The 23,843-nt window shown below is 35.3% G+C and overlaps 3 protein-coding genes across 4 annotated transcripts; 2 read left to right on the top strand and 1 right to left on the bottom strand.

The window, feature by feature from the left end:
• Window positions 1-3,015: 3,015 nt before the first annotated feature.
• LOC113493983 (adenosine deaminase 2-like) lies at window positions 3,016-4,884 on the top strand. Its single transcript, XM_026872065.1, has one exon. It carries the CDS (start codon window positions 3,337-3,339, stop codon window positions 4,819-4,821), a length of 1,485 nt encoding a protein of 494 aa, XP_026727866.1. The 5' UTR covers window positions 3,016-3,336; the 3' UTR covers window positions 4,822-4,884.
• Window positions 4,885-10,483: 5,599 nt separating this feature from the next.
• Window positions 10,484-12,757, bottom strand: LOC113493993 (trafficking protein particle complex subunit 3). The gene is made up of 4 exons (XM_026872077.1): window positions 12,547-12,757; window positions 12,256-12,461; window positions 11,339-11,537; window positions 10,484-10,755 (listed from the first exon to the last, which is right to left on the bottom strand). Exons 1-4 carry the CDS (start codon window positions 12,583-12,585, stop codon window positions 10,669-10,671), a joined length of 531 nt encoding a protein of 176 aa, XP_026727878.1. The 5' UTR covers window positions 12,586-12,757; the 3' UTR covers window positions 10,484-10,668.
• A 573-nt stretch (window positions 12,758-13,330) lies between these two features.
• LOC113493999 lies at window positions 13,331-23,494 on the top strand. Of its 2 annotated transcripts, XR_003400623.1 has the most exons (7): window positions 13,331-13,780; window positions 14,264-14,402; window positions 14,859-20,478; window positions 20,887-20,975; window positions 21,152-21,268; window positions 21,904-22,037; window positions 22,527-22,608. XR_003400623.1 is itself a non-coding variant. In XM_026872090.1 (6 exons), exons 1-6 carry the CDS (start codon window positions 13,475-13,477, stop codon window positions 23,348-23,350), a joined length of 6,417 nt encoding a protein of 2,138 aa, XP_026727891.1. In that variant the 5' UTR covers window positions 13,331-13,474; the 3' UTR covers window positions 23,351-23,494. The 2 variants fall into 2 exon arrangements, 1 of the variants encoding a protein (XP_026727891.1); XM_026872090.1 differs by lacking the exons at window positions 20,887-20,975; window positions 21,152-21,268 and adding an exon at window positions 23,282-23,494 and having other exon boundaries at window positions 22,527-22,675.
• Window positions 23,495-23,843: the final 349 nt, after the last annotated feature.

Genomic DNA, 23,843 nt, shown 5'->3' on the forward strand with positions numbered 1-23,843 from the left:
GTTTCATTTCAGAACTCTATTTGATACTTTGTAATACCTAAATACCGACCCGACTTTGATAAAACTTATTTTGGAAACGGAGTGGCAAATGGAGCTTGAACTTCGAGTATAGACATAGGCTCTTTTTGCCGTTATAACTAACATTAGTTTAGGCAAAGCAGAGAAACAGTGTTAAACTTATGTCAGAATGATCACGAAACAATTTAAACATTCACTGAGTTTTTAGAAGACTTAAAGTTGTCGTAAGTCGGAGATCGAACCCGCAACATGTCGCTCACGGTGTGTTTGGCGTAGAACTTACCTAAACCAATTGGCTAACCGTGCAGTTATGAGGTTATAGTATTTTTTCTATGAAGCCAATTGATTTTGTCATCCAACGGAGTCTACCATCACTTCTCCTTACCCAGGGCAAAGGCGATCTATAAATATTTCTACCGGATCACAAAAAGAAGAAAGGCTCTCTGTGTTTCTTTTGTGATGACTTATAGATCGATTTTCATTCCATTTACGTCAAGAGCAAAGGTCATAGTCGGTCAGTAAAGGGATCATATTATTTTTGCAATAGTAAGCGTATTTCATTTGTTTTGTTATAACTGTGACTCAATGTTTATGCCTTTGTTAATGTTTTGTTGATATAATTTTCCTTGTATTTCGTGATAAATGCTTATTAAGATAATAAATTCTATTTTTGTGCATGTTTGTTGATATTAGTTCGTTTTATTTTAAGTTGAATATAGGTATTAGATTATTGGACAATTACAGAAAATGACTTTTGTTCCTGACAAAAAAAACTTGTATATATTTAAAAACAAAACCCTATTTACTGAAGCTCCATTGTTTGTTCACATGTCTATCTGTCCATCCGTTCTCGTCAGCCTGCATGGCATGAAATTTTCACATGACGACTCGCACTTAATCATAAAATCACAATCATAAAAATAGTCTTTATGATAATGACGAAACACTACATTTAGATTCCAACAACAGTTTTCCTTGGTTTTTTGTCACTGCATTGGACAAGAACGCTAGAAAATGATGCATTCTAGTCCTATATTAAGATTCATATTCAACTTTAATACAAGAATCATAAAGGTATCGATTACCTTTCACATTCTCCCCAACTTGCACACACACACACACTCAAGACTCAAAGTATTTAAATAAAAAAATCGCAAATCCTACTTTAGTTTCCTCACAAAACGAAAACAAGATCACGAAATAAGAACTAAGAATAAATACCGGTGTGTATTACACCGGCGGTATCAAAAGGGCTCATTTTCAAAGTACAGAAAAAAAAAACAAAAAAAAAAAGAATTCTCCGCCATTTTTCGCTGTTCTGAATCGTAGTAAAGGGTTGGGATGGATTAAGTGGCACTTTAGAGTACCGCCCTGGTGGGTTGAAAAAAAACATGGCTGCCACATGTGCCGGGGGTGACGTGACACCCTTTAATCTTGTGATTGCGGTATACGAGATGTTTTTGTTTTAGAAATACAAATAGGAATGTGGATTTCTCAAAGGCGTTTTTAGTTTTTCGATGTTTAATGGAAGTTAAAAATTAAAACATGTTTTTTTTATAATTTCTTTGAGCAAAAATGTCTTTTAAGTTTTCTTTTTGTGGAAAAGTTATTCTATAAATGCTTATACTAAGTCTGGGTTTCCCTGTGCATGTTACTTGGAGCTGCACAAGATCATCCTTCTCCGTCAGAAGGATTCAATTCCAGAGTGCAGCTTTTCTAGTCGTCTAAAACTTTTATCGTTCATTTATTATTTACCTATTATATTCATACATTGAGTAATTTATTATCAACGCGACGACTGCCAAAACAGCCTAAAAACATAAAACTCGCGACACTAGGGCTCCGTACACACAAATCGATTAGGTAACGTAGTTGTTGTCCTCAAATTTATTTGTCACAAACTAATTTATACCGTGCTAGTTGCGGAGGCAAAAATACATCAGCTGCGAAAATTCAGAAATTCATCATCTATAACTGTTATTGAGACGCAGTTTGGTGTCAGATGAACGCACAGACCTGAGCCTCAGTGAGTAAGGTAAGACCAAAATCAAAACTTTTTATTTGAAATAAGCCGTCTCTCAGGCACTTTAAAATGTTACATTACTGACTCTAGTTGCACGGTTCCAAAGTGTAATTTTTATGGAGAAGAGCCGCTACTCTTTTCAAAATAAAATATTATAGTATGATTATAAATAATACAGAACATGTGAATTTTGATGCCTGACCAAAATTAAGATTCTGATTAAGAAAATGTCACGTTTCGTTAATTGATCATTAATTAATTCATTTTTTTTGTTTTCTTTGCACTATAACTTTTACCATGGATCTGCTAGTTCGGATTTTCAGGCTTCCGCACCCAAAGGTTGAAAACGGAAGCTGACCTGAACTGGAGATTGGTGTTTTCTTGAACCTACGGAACTCTAACAAGATGTCCTGATATTATACTTATGAAACAATCAGCTCATTTGTAGATATATCTTATTTTCTGTTTTGTTTTAAAATTATTTGCGTGAAGATAAAATAAATAAATGTCTACTTTTGCTGGTTATCCAAAACCAGCTGTTTTGATTGAAATTACATCTGCAATATCAAGGTCTGTTATTTTGCACAAAAATAGCGATAAAGTATGTTTTACAATCAAGGTTGTATGGATCCAACAAATCCAGACTCACTTGTCCCAGTACCTACCAATATATAAACGTGAAAGATTGTTTGTATGGATGGATGTTTGTTTGTCTTTTACGCAAAACCAGCGGACGGATTTCAACAAAATTTGCTACATATATAGTTTATAACCCAGATAAATACCTACATATTTTTGATAAAAATAGATTTTTGTAATTTCCGATTCTGGGCTCTGAAATCCGAAAAGATTTTCTCGTATCTTATCCTGTTTGTTTTACAGAGATTGCAACTCTTATTGCAAAGCAATTAGGCTTTCGTTTTACATATATATCGTTCAATTTGAATTAACATGTGAAATAGACCGTGGTGATGCAATTATATTATAATGAATTTAAACATTCCAATCTCTCAACAATTTACTACACTCATTCCGAGCAATTCTCATTCCTATAAATCAAAGTTTTAATAACATCTGCAATCAATCTTTATCGTATCAGTAACATTGTAAAATGACGCACTCGGCTCATATTTATAAACATGGAGTCACAGCCCCGTTCTCACGGACTCTAATTGTGTTACAATACAATAAATTGACACTCCAGAAATTATGTTATATCATTCTTGGCTTATCGAGGGTCATACAAGTCTCTGAACTCAGTCATTCGCCGCCATCGACCGGCAACGCACGTCACAATGCGGTATTTAATTCTAATACTATTTACATACGTAAAATGTGATCCAGATTATTTCGCGAAGCGTAACAGGATAGTGGAAAGTGAATTGAGGATCGCCCTTGGAGGGAATATGTCCCTTACCTCCAAAGAAAATGAAGTCAACAATTGCCTTATGAGACATAAGTTCGACGAACTCGACTATGCATTCAACAACCCGGACAACTTCGGCCTGTCCCACCATTTCTTCAAATACAAAGACAATATACCGAAATCGAAAGTGTATAAAATCATTAAGGATATGCCTAAAGGAGCTATTTTGCATATTCACGACATGGCAATCATTGGACCTGATTATTTATTGAATATCACTTATATGGACAATTTGTACGTGTGCCTTGGGAAACAAATTTCGTTTTTGTTTTCAAATAAAGTACCAAATACTACGTGTGAGAACCGTTGGGAGCTAATGAGCGAAGTCAGGAGAGCCGCCAAGAACGTCACAGCCTTCGATGCGAAGATTAGAAAGCAATTCACCCTGGTCGTCAAAAACCCTGATATCGTCTACCCCACAATCAAAGAAACTTGGACTGCGTTCGGGAATTTCTTCTCCACTGTCCACCCGTTACTGACCTACAGGCCAATTTGGGAAAAATACTTTTACGACGCCCTCAAAGCGTTCAGAGATGATAACGTATATTATGTAGAAGTCAGAAGCATCCTCCCCAATCTATACGAATTAGATGGCACGGTCTTCGAGAAGATAGTTACAGCAAAAGCTTACAAAAAAGCTATCCACAAATTCATGAGGGATTACCCTGATTTTGTGGGGGCGAAATTGATATTTGCACCGAATAGGAAAGTAAACAGAACAATTTTAAGCGAATACATCCAAACAGCGAGACAGATAAAGAACAGTATGCCAGAATTGTTCGCTGGTTTCGACTTAGTTGGGCAAGAGGATGCAGGGAACCCGCTCATAGAATTCGTGCCTCAGCTGTGCGCTGCTACCAACCTAAACTTCTTCTTCCACGCCGGCGAAACGAATTGGTTCGGAACAATGACGGATGAGAACTTAGTCGATGCTGTGTTATTAGGAGCTAAGCGGATAGGTCACGCTTATGCACTGGCAAAACATCCTGTGTTATTAGAAATGGTTAAAGAGAAGCAAATAGGTTTAGAAGTGAATGTTGTATCGAATTCCGTCCTGTCCTTGGTTAGAGACGTGAGGAACCATCCTTTGAACATTTTCCTGAGTTTAAACTTACCAGTTGTGCTGTCAAGTGATGATCCAGGAGCTTGGGAAGCGGACCCCTTATCTGATGATTTCTATATCTCTTTCGTTGGGGTTGCAAGTCGACTGGCTGACTTACGCGTATTAAAAACTTTAGCCCTTAATTCATTGAAATACAGTGCTTTAGACCCAGCGGCAAAAACATTGGCGATTACACATTTCCATTCAAAATGGAATAGTTTTATAGAGAATTTTGATTGTCGTTCTTATTAAGTTGTTGACGGAACTGTATGTGTTTATATTTAGTGCGTATTATAACATATGTTCAACAGGAAAATTACTCGATTAAATAGTGAGTTAGGTATGATGTGTAAATAACAGTTTTTTATAACACTGACATAATATTTAATGGAGACTATAAATGGCATTAAATGCTGTGTAATGATGTACTTACGGGTGTTTTATTTTTTTAAACAGTGTCCCTTTATTTTTTTTCTCTTTCGACTGTAATTTGCTCACGCATGTTTATTTGATGTGGTACTACAGAAGTCTGAATGTCTGAATCAAACACACAGAAATAATGAAATATTTAGCTGTATGTAAAGATTTTCTATACCTATTTAGTTAGGTCCTTATTAAAAAAAATGTAAACTTAGATCCTTAATTATATAGACAGTTTGTCATACGGATTTTTTTCCATATAATTTACTAGCTGTTGCCCGCGACTTCGTCCCCGTGGGTAGAAGATATAAGTTATGATTTATACCTGCCCTGTTCTTTTCACATTTTCCATTGTATCTTCGCTCCTATTAGTCGCAGCGTGATGATTTATAGCCTAAAGCCTTCCTCGATGAATGGTCTATTCAACACAAAAATATTTTTTCAATTTGAACCAGTAGTTCCTGAGATTAGCGCGTTCAAACAAAAAAACAAACTCTTCAGCTTTATATATTAGTATATATATAGAGTATAGGTTTTTACAGTTTATAATGTAAGCACATATAAATAAATATGTGTAAAAATCAATTATACTCGTTTACTACATACATTGATGTACCAGGGCATCAGAATGCATAGGAGAGGAGCTAGTTAAAACAGATGGAATACAGACAATGAGTTCGTTAGGCGCGAGTGCCCTCCTTTCGAGGGTGTCACTCCAAGTTTGTTCATAAAACCACAACAAATACCATTCTCCACTTCACAAATCACTTAATCAACCTTATCACAAGGTTTTATGGTCGGTTTTCGCTTGTGTTTAAGTCTTTAGACCGCATTAAATGATTTGTAGGCACCGAGAAAAACTAAAGTGCATCCTAGATGAAAGTGGTGGCTACACTTCCAACCTCTTTTTGATGTAGGTAACTTATATTCTTGAAATGTTTAAAGGGAAGTATGTTAGATGCGTATCTACCTATATACAATTACTTTCACAAAGGAGGTTTGGAGAGGGTGATAATATTTCCTTTAGATTTCCAGAAAAGATGAGCATCCGGAATTCTTACATTCAAACGGGTCGAATGGCAGGTAAATAGAGTCGGGTTTTGTAAAGGGATAACCTACTTAATTTTGTCATGTCGCATATTTTTTCTGTTAAATGAAGACAGTTGTATCAGTTATTAAAAGCTCGAAAGTCATAGTAATAGGACATAGGACACTTCTAAAGGTCTATCATTTTTGTAAATCGTTGGATCGAATATTCGAACATTATTATTAATTAACTTGTTTGCCACTCGCGATATAAAAAGTAGCAGGAACACGACCGCTGCAAAAAGTGACAAAACGATAATCGCCTTAAAAGAGGAAGATATACTCTGTAGTAGAGTAATCAAAGCTGATGGTGACAATGCTGAAGACAAAAACACGAACAAAATTTCCATACCGAGACAAAACGTAAAAAAAAACATATTTTCCAATAAAATACATTAAAATATTAACATACAAATGAAACCAGAATGCACAATAATGCCATAATTCATGAAAACTAATGGTTAATTCGTATTACATACGAGACATTGTTTTGCTAATGTTAAACCGTAGCGTAGCCGCGTTGCAATCACGTGTTTTACGTAGTAACTGTACCTATTATTTTACATTGAAAGAATAGTCGTTATAACTTACTATAGTTTATGCATATACATAATTTCATCTTTTAACTGCGAAGGCAATTTTGCCTACGACGTTTTGAAGAAAAATAGACAAAACTGTTGCCAAGTGGAAGAGAAAATACTATTTTAACCTATGACGCAAAAATTTGTTACAATTAGTTAAGCTTGACGAGTCTGCGACCATCATAGCTCAAATTCACAAACAACAATTTCAGTATGGTATGTTTTGTATTAAAGGGAATTACGTGCGAGTATTCGTAGACATGTTGCATATGAATTATTCGAAATTTTACGGGTGAAAGTTTTTATGTCGGTCTTTTATTTTGCTGAAACTGATCGTTTGACTGCCACTCAAAGACTCTTGTTTGGGCTTGAAAAATATATACCTATCACAGCTTTCGTGTTTCGGAGAGCATGTAAAAAGTGCGGGCACAAAGAGTACACACGACCTGGGCCCCTATTCTGCTATTTTACAATGGCCGATGAATGACTGTCAATTGAATTAAATTCGCACTATTTGTATTATTATAAGCATTTTTCTAACACAATAATAGGAAATTCAGTAGGTACGTAGTAGGTCGGAACAGTCATGGTCAATACATTGAATTTCCAATAATTTTAAGTTGCAATAATTGGAAGTTAATTGTATTGAGCTTGAGTGTACCGTCCCGTACTGAACTTCCAATTATTGTGTAGAACAATGCAGAATTGGAGCCCTATGTTGTTGTAAACGCTTGTGCACTATAATATATCGCGACACAATTCACAACAATTCCTAAACTGCATGGTGATAATTCAAATATGCGTTTTATAATTATAAATCGGATTAAGCATAGTAAATGAGCAACATTCCGTCTCACATAACCATTGAAATCACTCGATCAGTACGCGCAGTATCGATTGCACTTGCCTATTGTTCTACCGTACGTAATTAGCAACATTGTGCGATGAGTGCACGTTGATGTTTGTCACACCGTAGCGTAACATTAGTACAAAGAAAAGAAGGCGTATGGAATACGTGTATCTGTGATTTTCGCTGATTTAAGAAATGGTTTAAATGCATGGAAATCCTTTATTTGTAGATTGTTAATCCACGAAGACGAACTCATATTATTTGTATCAAAGTATTTGTTCGCATTGTTGAAAGTCCTTCAAACAAACCCAGTGAGAAAAATAGTCTCACAATTTATTTTGTTAGATTTATTTTACCGTTAGACAGAGTTCCAAAAAATAGGTATCGGGTCATTTGAAACCAAAAAATAAAATAAATACAGTAAATTGACAACTCGCCCCTTGTAAGAAGGTACACTTTCTACCGACAAGTGACGTTAAGAGCTAAAATAATTACCATACGTTTTATCCCATTTGATGCGTTTTTCCTCCGCATGCTTTTATAAGTTAAAAAATCCAATTGAAACTTCAACGTCTTTCAAACAAACTTAAAGTTCAAGAACTCTTTAAGGACGACCCCCACTCAAAATGGCCGCGCCCGGTACGTGGACGGATCAAAGTCACGGGCTCATAGACCTTCACACGCGACGCTTTTTGCGTCTCATATGTACCTAAAGCTATTTACAAAAAAGGTGGCCGGCCGCGAGAAACGCGCATCATTGATATCGAATTACGGGTTGTGTCGCGGGTCCGATCCCTGCATTGGATCAAATGCTTGTTCCAAGTCTAGGTGTCTTTGTACATGAGTCTTGAATGTTAATTCTTTAGAGCGAGAATTCTTAATAACGTTCATACGTCACTGAATTTTAAATACTTCATTATTACATTTGATTTAATTAATATTTTTTTCTGTAATTTTTATTATTGTAACTTAGATAGGTCGAGCACTGTTCCATGTTCAAAACAGCTCTTTAAAGAAAAGAAAAAATATGGTACTTCTATTACGATTCGGTGTAACAGCCGGCCTTGCATAGTTACGGGTGAGCAGTGCGAGTGCAACACTCTGAGTGAACTTGATGTCTCTCAATTGTCACTCTGCATCTAAAAATAGATGACAACAACACTGACTCTTCAATTCCTAGGATTTCCTATATATGGTTGTCGTTAAATGTATTTTAGACTGTAACACTTTTGGGTTAAGATTGAAAATTGCGTGATAGTGGATTCGGAAATAGGTATAGGATTTTGTGTTTATTGGTGTTTCTTTCCAATGATTTGATGCTGTTATGTGTATCGTAATTATATAAGTAAAAACTAATTTTCACGACACTATAATGAGGAATTTCGAAGTGGGTTAGATCGCCACTGAGCGCAGGTTCGATCCCTGCGTCTTAATGATACATAAATTACTTAATTTCTCAAATTATAAATAATATAATAGTATCAAAGGAAAAGGGCAATTTATTAATTAAAAACATGAAAGTTAATCATTAAATATTTTTATTTTAAACAAGTTGTTCACAAAATAATATCATATTTATCGGGCTATAATTTATTTTGCTTACATGCCTAAATAATTAAAAAAAAATGGAAAACAAACAATGCATTGTCATAAATCTTAACTAAATGACTCTTTTAATAAACTAACAGCCTAATATCTAAGGCTCTTAGTACACGAGGCGACAGCAGTCAAACTAAAACCTGGTACTTTTTCACTGGTCATTAGAGGCTGAAATTGTACGGTATTGTGGACTTTGCCTCATGTATGCAGAGTCTTCTATTTACAATATAAAAATACTAAATAAGAAAGAATTATTTATATTGAAGTTTTTTATTTAAATAATTCTATGAAGTTTCTTATACAATACTCGCTGTTGCCCGCGACTTCGTCCCCGTGGGTAGAAGATATAAGTTATGATTTATACCTTTTTTTTTTGCCTTTTTTTCACATTTTCCATTGTATCTTTGCTCCTATTAGTCGCAGCGTGATGGTTTATAGCCTAAAGCCTTCCTCGATGAATGGTCTATTCAACACAAAAATAATTTTTCAATTTGGACCAGTAGTTCCTGAGATTAGCGCGTTCAAACAAACAAACAAACTCTTCAGCTTTATATATTAGTATAGATTAAATGATGTAACTGTTTATTCACGGTTTATCGGGATTGCCCAACTAGACTTGATTAAGGACTCCGTTTGGGTGCAAAACTGGTTGGATAATAAAGATAAATGCATGAGTAAACCGGTACATCATTTAATAATGAATCATTCTCAGGGAGGCTTCTAATACAAACTTATATTTTTTTGCTGTTTCTAAAAGTTGAAACAATATTCATGTCTCAAACTTATTAAAGACACAAACAGCACAGAGTTTTACTAATTTTGTGATCGGTTAATTTATATCTTTTATATCTCTTGGCCGACTAATCACATTATTCAACAGGGAATATATTTAACGATTATTTTTTTGAAACGAAAATTATTTCTTAACATAATACTTATATTTATCATATAATTAAACAATAATGGAGCGGCGTATTTATATTAAAATTATTAACTAAAACTCGCACTTACATGCAAGAAAGGTTTAAATATTTCGTGAAATCATATTGTAGTGAGCAAATACAAAGGAAATTATTCTTATTGACAGTTCCGCATAAAGGCAAAGAACCATTCCATTCTACGTCATCGACGAATTATACGATTACACCATCGGCGTAAAGTTTGAAACGAAGGCTGCGACATGTAATGGATAAATTTGAACTCTCGGTCAATGACCCCGGTAGCTAAGTTGGTAAAAACCTTTTTCACTGAACCAGAAATCGCCATTTTGAGTTCTAAGTGAGGTTAATTAAATATTTAATCAACAACGCAGCTGTTTTAAACCAGCAATGCTCTCTAACAACGGGAATATTTGCACACAGATGGACGATGCGATGGGTTTTTTTCGTCACGCGTTGACTTACATAATTTTCTCCCTAATGCACTTAACGCGTCAATGTATTACATGGTATCCTCCAGTCTTGAAATATAATTTCTATACAGTAAGACTGTCACATCAAATAGTAAGTATACCTAATGTTAGGTCTTCGATATTATAAAATTGATACATAATATTATGAGTGTTTAATCTTCGCCAGCAGGTACAGCGTCTTCTAATCTCTTGATAAATTTGACCCGCAGTTCCGTTACTGCATCGCCTTTTAACTGGTCCTAGAATTAAAGAAAAAATATGACGCTAATTGCTGTCAACATAATTTAAAAAAAAATCCTTATATCACGGGGGCTTTCACAAACATCCAAGTCACATGCTTAAAGACACTCAGGAGGGACGACAAGCATTTGTGTGATCCACAAATGCTTGTCCTACGGGGATCAATCAGCCACACGACGCGCGCAGTTGGTATGGCATCGTGATCTCAACCACTCGGCTCTCCGTGCAATCAATCGAATATTAATTGTCTAAGAAGTGTCTGTTAATGTTATTTATTTCAGGTACTCCATAAATATTTGTTAGTCAGATACTACTCACTTATTATTACTTAGTAATAATGCATATTGTTTGTATTCAATATTGTTAAAGGTAAGGCATGCTGTTGGTTTGTGTTCTCTAACAGCAAAAACCATTAGAAAGCTATGAAGAGTCTAAACAGGGTGGTGCTATCCAAACATGCAATGTAATTTTAACCTTAGAAAGTGCTACTTAGTAGATTCATTTTAATAATATAAATACTCTCAAAAGTCATCTATATCACTAAACATAGGTATAATGAATAAATAAAATTTTAAACAATACCTGCACAAACCAGCACTGCACATCAAGCTGTACCATCTGCAGGGCACCCCTAATGGCTCCAGGGATTAGGCCACAGTACTTCAGCCCATTGTTGGGCATCTCTACCCACTCGGATAGTGGGCACTGGTCCCAGACGAGGGAGAACTCGTCTCCTGAACTGCTCCAGCTGGTGACGGTAGGCTGCATGCTAAGGTAGAGTCTGGAATTGAAGATAGAATGGATTTGTAGTAATAGAAGTTGTGAGATGGAATATTTTGTATTAAGTGGTGGTCTAGTGGTCAACGGCGATCACTGCTACGTTGGAGATTATTGGTTCAGTTTCTAATAAGGACTACTGATAATTTTTCTGTCTGGTTTTAATTTATCAATGATATGGTATGGTTTTAGAAATAGATTATAGATAATAAAAATAGATAGTTCAAAGAGAATTTCAAGATTCCAAAACAAAGTTTATTAAAAAAATAAAAGTAAAAACATACAACTAGGGAAGCAAAATGTTAATATTACAAGACTTACGTAACTATTGAATAATGTCATTTCTCATTAGTAATTATATTTTTTACAAGTTTCTAGTTTTAGAACCTTTAATATTATTTGTTTAGGTACTTAAAAGAGGGACACATTCTCAAACTTTTAGAAACTAAATTTTAGAGTTTCTTTCTATACAAACACAAACTAAATAACTTATTTGTTTTGCCTAGTAGTATTTAGTGGTATATAGAAAATTTTATTTTTGTTTTACATTATTTTGTTTTTAGACATATTTATTCTAAAACTGAGTTACTTTATCCTTTCTCCGATATTCTTTTGCGAATGATATAGAAGTAAGATTCATTACCATAACTACATACCAAAACTACAGGCAATATATTCCTTGATTCTGTATTTTATATGCAGTAACTGAATTATTAGTTTACCTGAAAGCCTGTTGTATCTTATCTGCAGTTTCCCTCATCTCCAAACACCGTGTTGACGTAGTCCGAGCAAGAAAATCTTCAATCAGCCTGACACCCATATTATAACCAATTCTCTCCAATTGTTTGTTCACGTCCTCTGGATTCTCAATTTCTTTCAACATTTGAGAGACCAACGCTCCATATGTAAGAGTAAGAAGCTCTGAATTCTGTAAAAATACGTAATTTTATGGGTAAATAGTTACAAACATGAAAACTCAAAAACTGTTCTACCGACTATTCGTAAGTACGTACAACTTTCTTAGCGTCCAGGCGAGAAGTCTGTCGAGACATTTTGAGAGTTTATAAAGTCTTGGAAAGGATATTTCAATAAGAATTAATGATATGGACTAAATCCTCCCACTTTCAGAGTTCGCCAAATATCGCAACAATAAAATTGATTTTGTGTCACTGACCGACGTCACGTCAAATGCGTTTTATATTTTCTACTACTAAAATAATCAATAAAGAGGAATGTACTTAAACATAACATTTTTTGGTCATCATATTCTTAATATGTATTTTATTAAATTGTTACTTTTAAATGTCTTTTTTTAAATAGAACTACATTTATGCATTTGGATAATGTAATTCCTTGATCAGATGTCGCAACTAAATGTATTTGGGAAAAAAGAGGTTTAAACAATAAATTTGAAGTATCCAACCAAACCAGAGTGTCATTATTATAATTTATTTTATAAAAACACCACAGCTGCAGTGATCTGGGACATTTATTTATTTATTTAATTATCACACTAATCTACCATTACAGGTTACTTAACCTAATGCGGTAGCTAACTAACCAGCAAAGTTTAACATAATAAATCTATATTGATATACAAATTAATATTTTTTATTCACATGATTTATTTGACTTTATATCTAAAATCTATTGTACGATTTAAATCAAGGGTTCTCTCATTTTATTGGTACTTCCCTGCAGTAAAATGTGCTGTACTCCCTTTAAAATATGTATTAACTTAACCCAAAAACCTAGATTTCGAAACACGCGAATTACGTCATGAAAAACGTAAAATGTCGTCTTTTGTTTTGCTTGATGATAACGTCAAGCTATTTTGAAAATGTACATTTATCAGAACCGTTATACGACGTAAATCCAATAAATCTAGATGTTTTTATGATTTTAAAAAGAAAGTAATCCATATCTTTGTATTAATGAAGTATGGAAAGAGATGAGATTGACAAAACAAGTGCCGTAGGGACCTTGGACGATGTCGATTCACGATGTGCTGTAAATTCGTTAATACTTGATTATTATAAAAAGTTTGGTAGGAAAAGGGATTTGGAGCAGTTTTTCTCGCTATCTACTGCCCAAAGTGAAATTAAAGACACGAGTGGTTTGTTTTGGAGGAAGATGAAAAGTGAGAATGATTCGTCCGACTCCGGTGGCGGGAGAAAGAGCGATTCTTCTCACGAAGTTTGTCGAATTTCCATAAGGTGTTCAGTGCCTGATGCTTCTACTTCACAGGTATGGTATTAAAAAACTATACTGGCCTTAAAATGAATTTACAAGAAGAACATAAACTTGCTTGAGGTACTCTTATTTCCTCGTACAATATAAAGTTTTGAAAATTTCAAATTAAGAACCATCCCAATCTTTTATTGCCAGAAAGCTTGCCTTTCGTTAGAAATATTATTTTTGAACACCACGCCTAAGACGACCCACTGACCCACTTATCAGTTTCATAATATTTCATCTACAGAAGTCCAGACATGAACCAGGCCCAAGGATGGGTTTCTTTGAAAATCTATTTTGAATGTATCTGCCTTTAGTTATTGTTAATTAACAATAAAATGAGACTTAATTTGTGAATATTAAAATGAATTGATCTTTATGTGGTCTCTAAATTGTTGTTTTACATTTATTCAACCCATTTGATTTTACCTCAATGTCACATCAAAATATTCTCACCTTTTACACTTTTTACAAGATTATGAATTTATTTTCCAGGATGATGATAACCCAAGAACCAAGACTGACTTTCCACAAACAGAATCTCCACCGATCATCATTGAAGAAGTACCCGCTGACACATCAAGACACACTGATGATGACTCCATCAATTTTGATGACAATAACTCACAAAAATGTATGTTAAGTCCAAAATTCTACATTTCTATTAATATTATTAAGTTGGTATTTAGAAATTTGAAGGTTCAACTATGTGAGATGTAATTCTTGATAAGAAGTGAATTCGCCTCATTATTTATTATACAAATGTTTAATTGTATGGTTTAGTTTATTACACTTGTAGAAAGTTACATAGCAATGATATGTAATCCAGTATGTATGTATATTATGAAACTATGTTCTTTTCATCGTCTCACTATCAATTTTAGAAATTTGAAAAATTGACCAATGGTGCACTGTAGTATGAATCAATTTTGTTTGACCAGGCTTCAGGCAATTTCAACTGTATTTTTGCAATGGGTAATCTAGTGTCATTCAGACATCATTTCTAACCAATTTAACCAGTGAATATAAGCTTTTAGATCATAACTTTCATGTGTAAGAAATCTAATTACTTTTATTTTTAACATTTCAGCTTTTGATGCACTGTTAGATTTATCAGCACATAAACCTCTATCACCAACCAGTAGCATCACCTCTCAACGTAAACTAGAATGGGACTCTCTTGCTGACGTTGGTTATGCCAACGAGAGTGATAGGAAGACCTCGGCATCCAGTCTAAGCACTTTAGAAAGACTTGCTTTAAAGCAACAGTATTCCAATAATGATTCCAAACAGGACATTGGTATACCAACTTCTCATTCAACGCCGTTAGATGAAGAAGGTAAGGCTAAATCTAAAAAAGGTGTCGGTAAGAAAACAACAAAGATCTACAAGAAGGATGTCGATTTAGTTGAGGTTAATGTACCACACAGTTCGAATGCGGCTCAAGCGCAATCTATAAATGTAAATCTTACAAAACACATATCGTTTAACGTCGAAAAAGATGGTGGAATTACCATCGAAAATGTTAAGCGTGATGTTAGTTTTTCACCTGAAAAAGGACCTGAACGCAAAGAGGTTCTTCACCCTGTTGGTACGGACAAAGAAATACAAACAACTCTGACTAAAGATGATCCGTTAGTCAAAATAGATACTAACAAGTTGATTAGCGAAATTGAGATTCATAAGCCATTACAAGACAACCAAAAGATTCCTGTCCTCATCAGCTTGAATACATTACGAAAAAAATTGAGGAGAAAGAAATCCAGAACTGTGTATAGAAGAAAGAAAACTAAAAAGAAGAAAGAAGAAAATAAAGAAAATACACCGCAAGAGAAGAGTGGAGAACCATTGTCGGAAGCTGAGAGTTTTGAGTACATGCCTGGACATATGTATAATCAAAACCAAAATAAAGTGGAAGAACAAAGGCCTGATAACAGCACTGGCAACAAGTCTAGTCTGGAATCCAGTCAGGCTTTTACAACCGACTCAAGTAAAGGATCAAAGCATTCCCTCACGAAAGACTTAGAAAAATGCATTGACCTCCTCAAAGTCACTCTTCAACAGCGATATGACGATAACAATACAAAGAAAAAACTTATAAAAGACATTGTTCATAGATTAATTACTTCTAAATATCGAGATGATGATAGTACAACAGAATTTCTTTCGGGCCTCAGTTATACTAGCAGGAAGACCGGTCTTAAAGGAAATAACACCACAACAAGTACATCTGACACAAATAATACCGATGACAATATTCAGAAAAAGCCAAAAAAATCCATTTTACGAAACGATAAATTCAACCCTAATAATATTGCGTCCACGTCACAAAGTGCCCCTAACTTATTTACTGCTTCAAACGAAAACGTGAATACTAATTTGATAAAAACATTGACTATGACAGACTCCGATGCGTCTAGTAAAGGCAAAACGTCTTCAGATGTGCCATTCCCGAAGACATCGTCTGAGGAACTATATTTAAAGTATCTGGAGGCTCTTAGACGCGAAGAGTCTTATAAAAGACATTTGAGAGACAAACAAATGTTTATGAAACAGAAACTGGTAAGTTCTGAGCCCGCAACTGTTCGTCAAGAACCCAAAATTAGCAGCAGACTGAAGGATTTGATGAAAGACTTGACGAGGAACAATTACGATGACGGATCGGGTGACGCCAGTAAGTTAGAAGGTGGTTCCACATCGAACGTGGACTTAGACAGATTGAACACTGAGAGAACGCAAAGAAGTCACTCTGTATTCACTCTTTCCTCAAGTCAGTCGGAAGGCCAAAAACGGCCAAACTTGAAGAAAAAGATGCAGGCTGAGAGGGAGATAGGCGAAGCAGGGCCGAGCAGAGACCATTACTGTTGTTGCCCACATCACTTCATCAATTCGAAGGTTGGTTACACTGACAGTTCTGTGCAGGTGAACATTAAGTATCAGTGTGAAGATGAAGAAACCCAGGTCAAGTCATACCAACCGAAGACAAGGGCTTGTACGGCACTGCCCAATGAATGTAATAAATGTAAAGCAGAACTAAAGACAGCTCGCGTTGTCCCTGACAACGTAACTGGCGAGATTAGATACGTTTGCCTTTGTAATCGGAGACCAGCATCCTCTAACGAAGTGGTCGATAATGTTATTTACAAATGCTCGAAGCTAACGAACCGTGGGATTCAGTTAGAATCACCACGTAGGCTTTATAATACGGGGGTACAATGTAGCTACGCAACCCCACCGACCAAGGATGATGATATTGAAATGATTCAACCTCCGTGCAGGTTGAACACTGGTACTGACAGCAGTTCTGATAACACAAACAGAAGATATTCGAAGTCATCGCAAACGAATATGCTGATTAAAATGATGTGCCGCGGTGATGATGATTTTTCGTCATTGTCTGAAGTTAAAAACTTATGCGGAACCTCCACGAAATTGTTAGTGCCAGCAGAGAATGCTAAAAAGGCAGTCACAATACGCGAAGCGACCAGGTGCCTTCAGACTGAGATAAGTCTAGACCCCAAAATGTCGGACCCTAAACTATCTGATATCGTCATAGTAAGTGACTGTGAGTGCTCGAAACTTGTTTCGGAACAACTCAGACATATATGCCCAGATAAGACTGACAGCTCTTACAAAAGGAAAACCTTTAGTGACATGTGTACAAGTAGCACTTCAGGAAAGCTGCTCATTGAGTCTGAAGAAAGCCTTTTTACAGATGAAAGAATATCTTCCAAATCTTGCAAAGATGACGCCACATACGACTTTAATAGAGTACCGAACAAGCCTCCAGTAGAAGCGTATCCTATACCCATCCAAGGGACAAATATGACTCTTATGGTGAATTTAGGTGCAATGGAAGTGATGACGAAGAAGAAACAGGTCGACCAAGGCGTTGCTACAGAATGCGCGGTAAGCCAAGACGAAGCTACATCTGGTATTCACGAATGCAAAAAATCAGCTCAATGCTCTTGTTCCATAGATCAAAGTACTAACAATACTTGCTCAAAACATTCTACTTATAATAGAAAACCCTGTATAAGAAAGACGTCTCCAGAGAATAGTTCCAAGAGCAATACATATCCGAAAAAAGACCCGGTTAAAGACAAACCGCCTTTTAAAAGGTCTAATACTGATACAGGAAAAATCGGAGTGACGTCTTGTACCCAAACGGATAAAGTTAAAGAGGACGCGGAAACTGGTTACAACCGAGGATTTTGTGTTCCTGAGAAAGAAAGACTGATTATATGCTGTCATTGTGAAAATAGATGTCAAATGCATACTTGTGAGAAAGGTGAAACGGTGAATAATAAAGAAGGTTCTAATAAAAAGGCAAGGAAAGACAGCCCAGAGTCTGATCGCGATTATATTTACAGAGAAAAAGAAACAGACAAGCGGACGGAACACAAGCACATTTCTTGCGATACTGATGGCTTTAAAAACAAGGAGAAAGACACGAGAGATAGATCTGTAAGTCCGCCTTCAAAATCTTATGACGTACAAATTAAAGAAACTGAAACAAAAACAAAAATATGCACTTGTGACAATGCGTGTCAAGTCGAAAGAAATGATGAGAAAATAGTAATTGACAAAGATAAATATCCTTCAAAAGATATATCAGATGGCCAAGATTCTGAAAAAAGTTATATTCTGGACAAAAAATATTCAGATGACGAAATAACAACTAAAAAAACTACCCGTGACATTTCCTCACAAATCGAAAAGAGTGATGAGAAAACAGTAATAGAAAAAGAGAGATATCCTTCGAGAGATAAATCAGATAACCTGGATTGTGAAAAAACTAGTATCCTAAAAAATAAATTCTCAGACGATGAAAAGGCAACTAAAAAGTGTACTTGTGACAATTCGAGTCAAGTGGAAACAAAATACGACAAAAAAGTTACAAGCACATTTACATCAGAAAATAAGTATTGTGAGGAAACTGGTATTCTGAAAAATAAATGTTCAGACGATGAAAAATCTACCAAAAAATGTACTTGTGACAAATCAAGTCAAGTCGAAAGAAAATATGAGGAGAAAGAAACAAACAAGTATCCAAAAGATGGATCAGAAAACCCATTTTGTGAGAAAACTGGTATCCTAAAACATAAATGTTCAGATGATGAAAAAACTACAAAAAAATGTACTTGTGATAGTTCGAGTCAAGTCGAAAGAAATGATGAGGAAAAAGTAACAGATAAACATAGACGCCCTTCGAAAGATAGATCAGAAAGTTCAAATTCTGACAAAAGTGTTGTTTCGAAAAATACATTGCCAGACGATGAGAAGACAACTAAAAAACATACGTGCGATAGTGCATGCCAAGGAATTATCGAAAGTGACAGCGCAACCAATAAAGGTGACAAAGTCACTAAGGATAAACCAAAAAGTTCTAACAACAACAAAACTGGAAATAATAAACGAAGACTCAGTTTTTCAGATGACGAACCTACTTCTAAAACTTCTTGTGAAACCTCTTCACAATCGAATAAAACTGAAAACCGAAAAATTGATACCCAAATCAGATCGGAAAGTCCAAATGGATCTCCAACCGTCAAAATAGACGTGGCCATTCAAAATAATGTATGCGCCGATGAACTTGATAAAAAAATAATAAAGAAAATCAGCGATACTTATAAACCAGTTTTAAAAGACTGTTCCCAAATGACCTGTAGGAATGTAGGTTGTGATACCCAATGTGGCGGCAAGTGTTTGAATGTGGGCTGTCAAACTGATGTTCCAGACAGAGATACACCGCAAAATGCTCGCAAAACTGAGCCAAACGAACCAAAGACAAGTCAAGATGATATACAAACAGACGACACCAAAGAGAGTGATAAAGACCCAATATTAGACATTATACAAGATATGACAAGACGATACTCCAAAAACGATTTAGTTAAATTGAAGAAGAAGAAATGTTTTACGGAAATTGTTGCTGTTCTCAACTACCTTTTAGAGACCGAGGATAGTACAGACCCTGAGCCAAAGACTTGCTGCAGTACGAGCCAAAGTACCACAACGAAATCAAGTTTGAACAAAACTAAACGGCCAACAGTGAGTGAAGTTGACTGTTGCTCTGAAAAACAGACTGACAAAGGTTTAAACAGAAAATCTCGTAAAGACATCAAAGATTGTACGGAATCCTCAGACCTACCTTGTTCCACAGACATGCCTACATCCTCGGATTCAACTGCATGTAGGGTCCTTAACAAAATAAAGAAGGAATGTGAGAAGTACCATCAGAAAAGATGCAAGAGTGGGCGAAAATGTGAGATATCAAGCAGTACTTCAGTCAGCTGCGATAAATGCCAGAAAATCCATTATTGTTCATGCAAAAGCCATAAGTGTAAGCGGTCCAAGGCGCTAGAAAAACTCCAGAAGAAATGTGTTGCTTACAACTTGATTATTAAGAATTCAGAGAGTGTTGTAAGCGAGGAAACTGTCTTTAAGAAGCCGTCGCGTCCTCTACAAAATATTATAGTTACTGTACCGAAACGGGGTGCAAAAAATGATGGGAAAGATGAACAGAAATGTGAGCAGGAGGTGCCCAGCATGAGTCCTCGGTTCAGACTGACACGTTCCAGGAGTTTAACACGCCAAAGCGTGACGAATTTCCCCTCAGTGAGGGAGTATCTTGAGCAGAACAGACCTGACTTCGTCGAGAATTCTTTGCAGAGGCAGAATTGTTTGAAGTTCATTAGTGAAAGAAGGTGAGAATTATTTCTTAATAATTGGTTATATTTTCTGTAGTGAACTTATCACCATATCTTGAAGTAAGATCATTGCAGTTGTGGAAGCGAGATAGGACGCGTCCATAGCGTAGAATAGCATTTTTCTTCTATGACTGCAACAATCTTTAAGACTTGGTAGTAAGCCTCTATGTGTTTAGTTTATTGAAACTCTTCAACTCTTCAAGTTAAATTATTCTCTTGCAGAAATTACGTTTTCAAACCCATAACGCATTATTTCAAATGGAATTCGTAGAAAATCCTTTGTGTTTCTTCTACTATTGGTATTAGTATATTTTTTTCTAGTATCAATGTATGTATGTATAACCCGAATTTTTCGAGTGTAGATTGCAAAGTAAAGCTAGAACTCACCAAGTTTTTTCACTACAGAAATGAGGACATGTATTCACCGCGTTTGAAAATGGTGGTTGTGCACCAACCTCGTTGTATGGCAAGTTTTCCGCCTCGAAATCGTGGAGGTACATTAATTTGTCCTATCATTGTAAACAGTACTTTAACACCCCTTAAATAAAGCACAATTTAGTCAAACAATCATTAGATAAACCAAACAATCAATTTGCTATCTTATTGTCGAAGATTGAAGGTGCAAATTAGACTGCAGTTACAATTGGTTTTATAGTTTATTTTTTTGTAGGTCCAATTTGCTACGAACCTTGTGAATCGACGTGTGTCGAGCCTTGCATTCCCTACGGCCCTTGCGAGCCGGTCCCTTGCAAACCTTGCGATCCTAGTAATATGCGTTCAAGACTTGGTGAGTTCTGGTAGATGGCAGTTAGCAGTAGATGGATAAAAAATATATTTTTATGAGTTGGGTAGTTTCGATATGTATTTGTTGATACTTAGATAGTATGTTTACTTTTTACCCAGTTAGATAAATCAATTGTAGTCACGTCACAATTTTCTATTTTAGTCTCTTTTACGTAACCGACCGAAAGTAAAAAAAATATATCTGTAGTTATTTATTAATCTTTGAGAGCTCCTACCAATACTACATTGATAGATCGGTGTCCACCAAAGCGATGAGAACAGGAGACTATGAAGCTGGAAGATTATTGCTAAGAGCACGAACGATAGCGTAGCGGTGAAATATGAAAATAAAACATTACATATTTTTTGTGAGACTGTTGAGTTGATATACCAGGACGCTACTATTCGCAATGTATTGCGTCATCTTGCTTTTACAACTGCAATAGTTTGATAGGAAGTGGTTTGTTCCTTAAAGACATAAGAATAAAAATTGTCAACTGGTTTATTATGTCTAACAAAAGGGATATCGTGTTGCTCCTTGTAAAACACTGGTACCTGAATCCAGTTAGACTGGAAGCCGACCCCAACATAGTTGGGAAAAGGTTAGGATGATGTTGAACTGGTCTATTATATTATTAGAGCCAGCGCCAGAGCTGCCCAACGCGACCTGCTGTCACTGCACATGGAACAGCAGCCCGACCTAACCGCGCTCAATGCCGACGACCTGCGGAAACTGGCGCGGGATATCGGACTCGACTTGCGACGGAAAAAACGTAAGTACTCACCTGTACTTGGGACAAATTGAGAGTATATTATTATACATTTTATTTAATTAAATAAATAAATACAAACATTTTGTGAGACACGTTGAGAGTATTATTAGTATACATTGTATAGTATAGATTTGCTTTTACTAGATACAAAAACTTGTTATTTTCTTTATCATCATTTCAGACATTATCGAAACTAGTCTTGCCTTAATTAATACCCAACTACTGGCCCAAGGTCTTCCCCGCTCTCCTTCCAAATTTATCTATATATAGTTATTAGCTGTTGTCCGAGGGTCCGCCAGTTATAAATCGAAAATGATCCCACAGGAACATAAAATCGGGATAAAAACAATCCCAAGTTGTTATCCTGGGTGTTAACTTTGTGTGTACCAAGGTTCGTCTAAATCTGTTCAGTGGTTTTTGCTTGAAAGATGAACAATTTTGTGTTGTAAAAAAGTGGTGTTAAAAAGGTCATTGTTTTTCCTTTCACAGCTGTCCCAAAATTAATTAGTGAACGTGAAATGAAGAAACGCTCTGAAAAAATATACAAAACACTGCCAGAAGTAGTCCAAAAGAAAGAACAGAAAAAGAAGGAGAACATCAAAAAGACCAACTTACTGATGGCTAATATATTTAAAAAGGTGCGTATTTATTGCTACAATAAAATGCTACGTTCTCGTCATATGTCAGTAAGCCATCGATTATTAGTAGGCTTACTATGAGCCCCAGTGTGGACGTGAAACTATACATTATTTTTGCTGTTAGGTGAAAACAATTAGGTATTTTTATTTTCTGGTTCCTTACCACCCCCTAGAATCTTTTGCCGTCCGCAAGATGGCGCTATCACACACTTTGGGAAAAAATGCTAAAAACTTCTGATTAGAATTCTGCCTGAATGTACCTTTTATATTCATATATTAGGTATTATTTATATATTAGGTGTATTTATTTACTTAGTCTATGAAATAAATTCGGTTATTTATTTAATCAAAAAACTATTTATACGGATATAATATTAATGAAAAAAGTGACAGCAAGGTGTGTAGATTGTTCCGCCGTTTCTTTTTTACTGTCAGAGCACTTATTTACTGCTGTCTTTATAATATGGGTCGTATATACATATTCAGTATCGATATCGTAGTATATTCAGAAAAATGCTACTTTCTGTTAAAAGTGTTTTGGTTTTTAAATTGTCTAACAAAAAACTTTGTTTCTAACATGTAAAAGATACATATATTTGTTTTCAGAATCTCCAAAAGCAAGCTCTTCGTGGCACAGTAAACTTATCTAACTACAACACGGTGATTAAGATTTGACGGATAGTATTATATATTGTTAAAATTGACAAAATGAAATGTATAATGTCTGTTAGTTATCAATTGTTGTGGATTGTATCCCAGAATTTATGAGGGTTTGAACCCCAATTTTTAATTATTATTAATAAACTTCTATTTTAGTAACTTGTTTAGTTTTATTTCGTAATTTAATTGTAATTCTTTAAAAGGCGTTGTAGAGATAAATGATAAATATCAGTTATTGTTTCCGTCCAGTGATATTGATGTCGAATATATATAATTGTGATATAGTTTAGGGATGTAAATGTAACGAATTTGTTGCGAAATAATTTGAGCGTGAATCGAAACATTTAACGTTTGTAAATGAAATTAACACTAGCAAAAATAACATTGAAACATTTTTAACTTTGAGATTTCATCACCCACTAAGATATTTTCTATATCATAGATAGATTCGAGCAAATACACATTTTGACTTTAAAAAAAAAACATTTTGACTTTGATAAACTCTGTT

Source organism: Trichoplusia ni, chromosome 1 (genome assembly GCF_003590095.1).
Source record: "Trichoplusia ni isolate ovarian cell line Hi5 chromosome 1, tn1, whole genome shotgun sequence".
Classification (NCBI taxonomy): domain Eukaryota; kingdom Metazoa; phylum Arthropoda; class Insecta; order Lepidoptera; family Noctuidae; genus Trichoplusia; species Trichoplusia ni.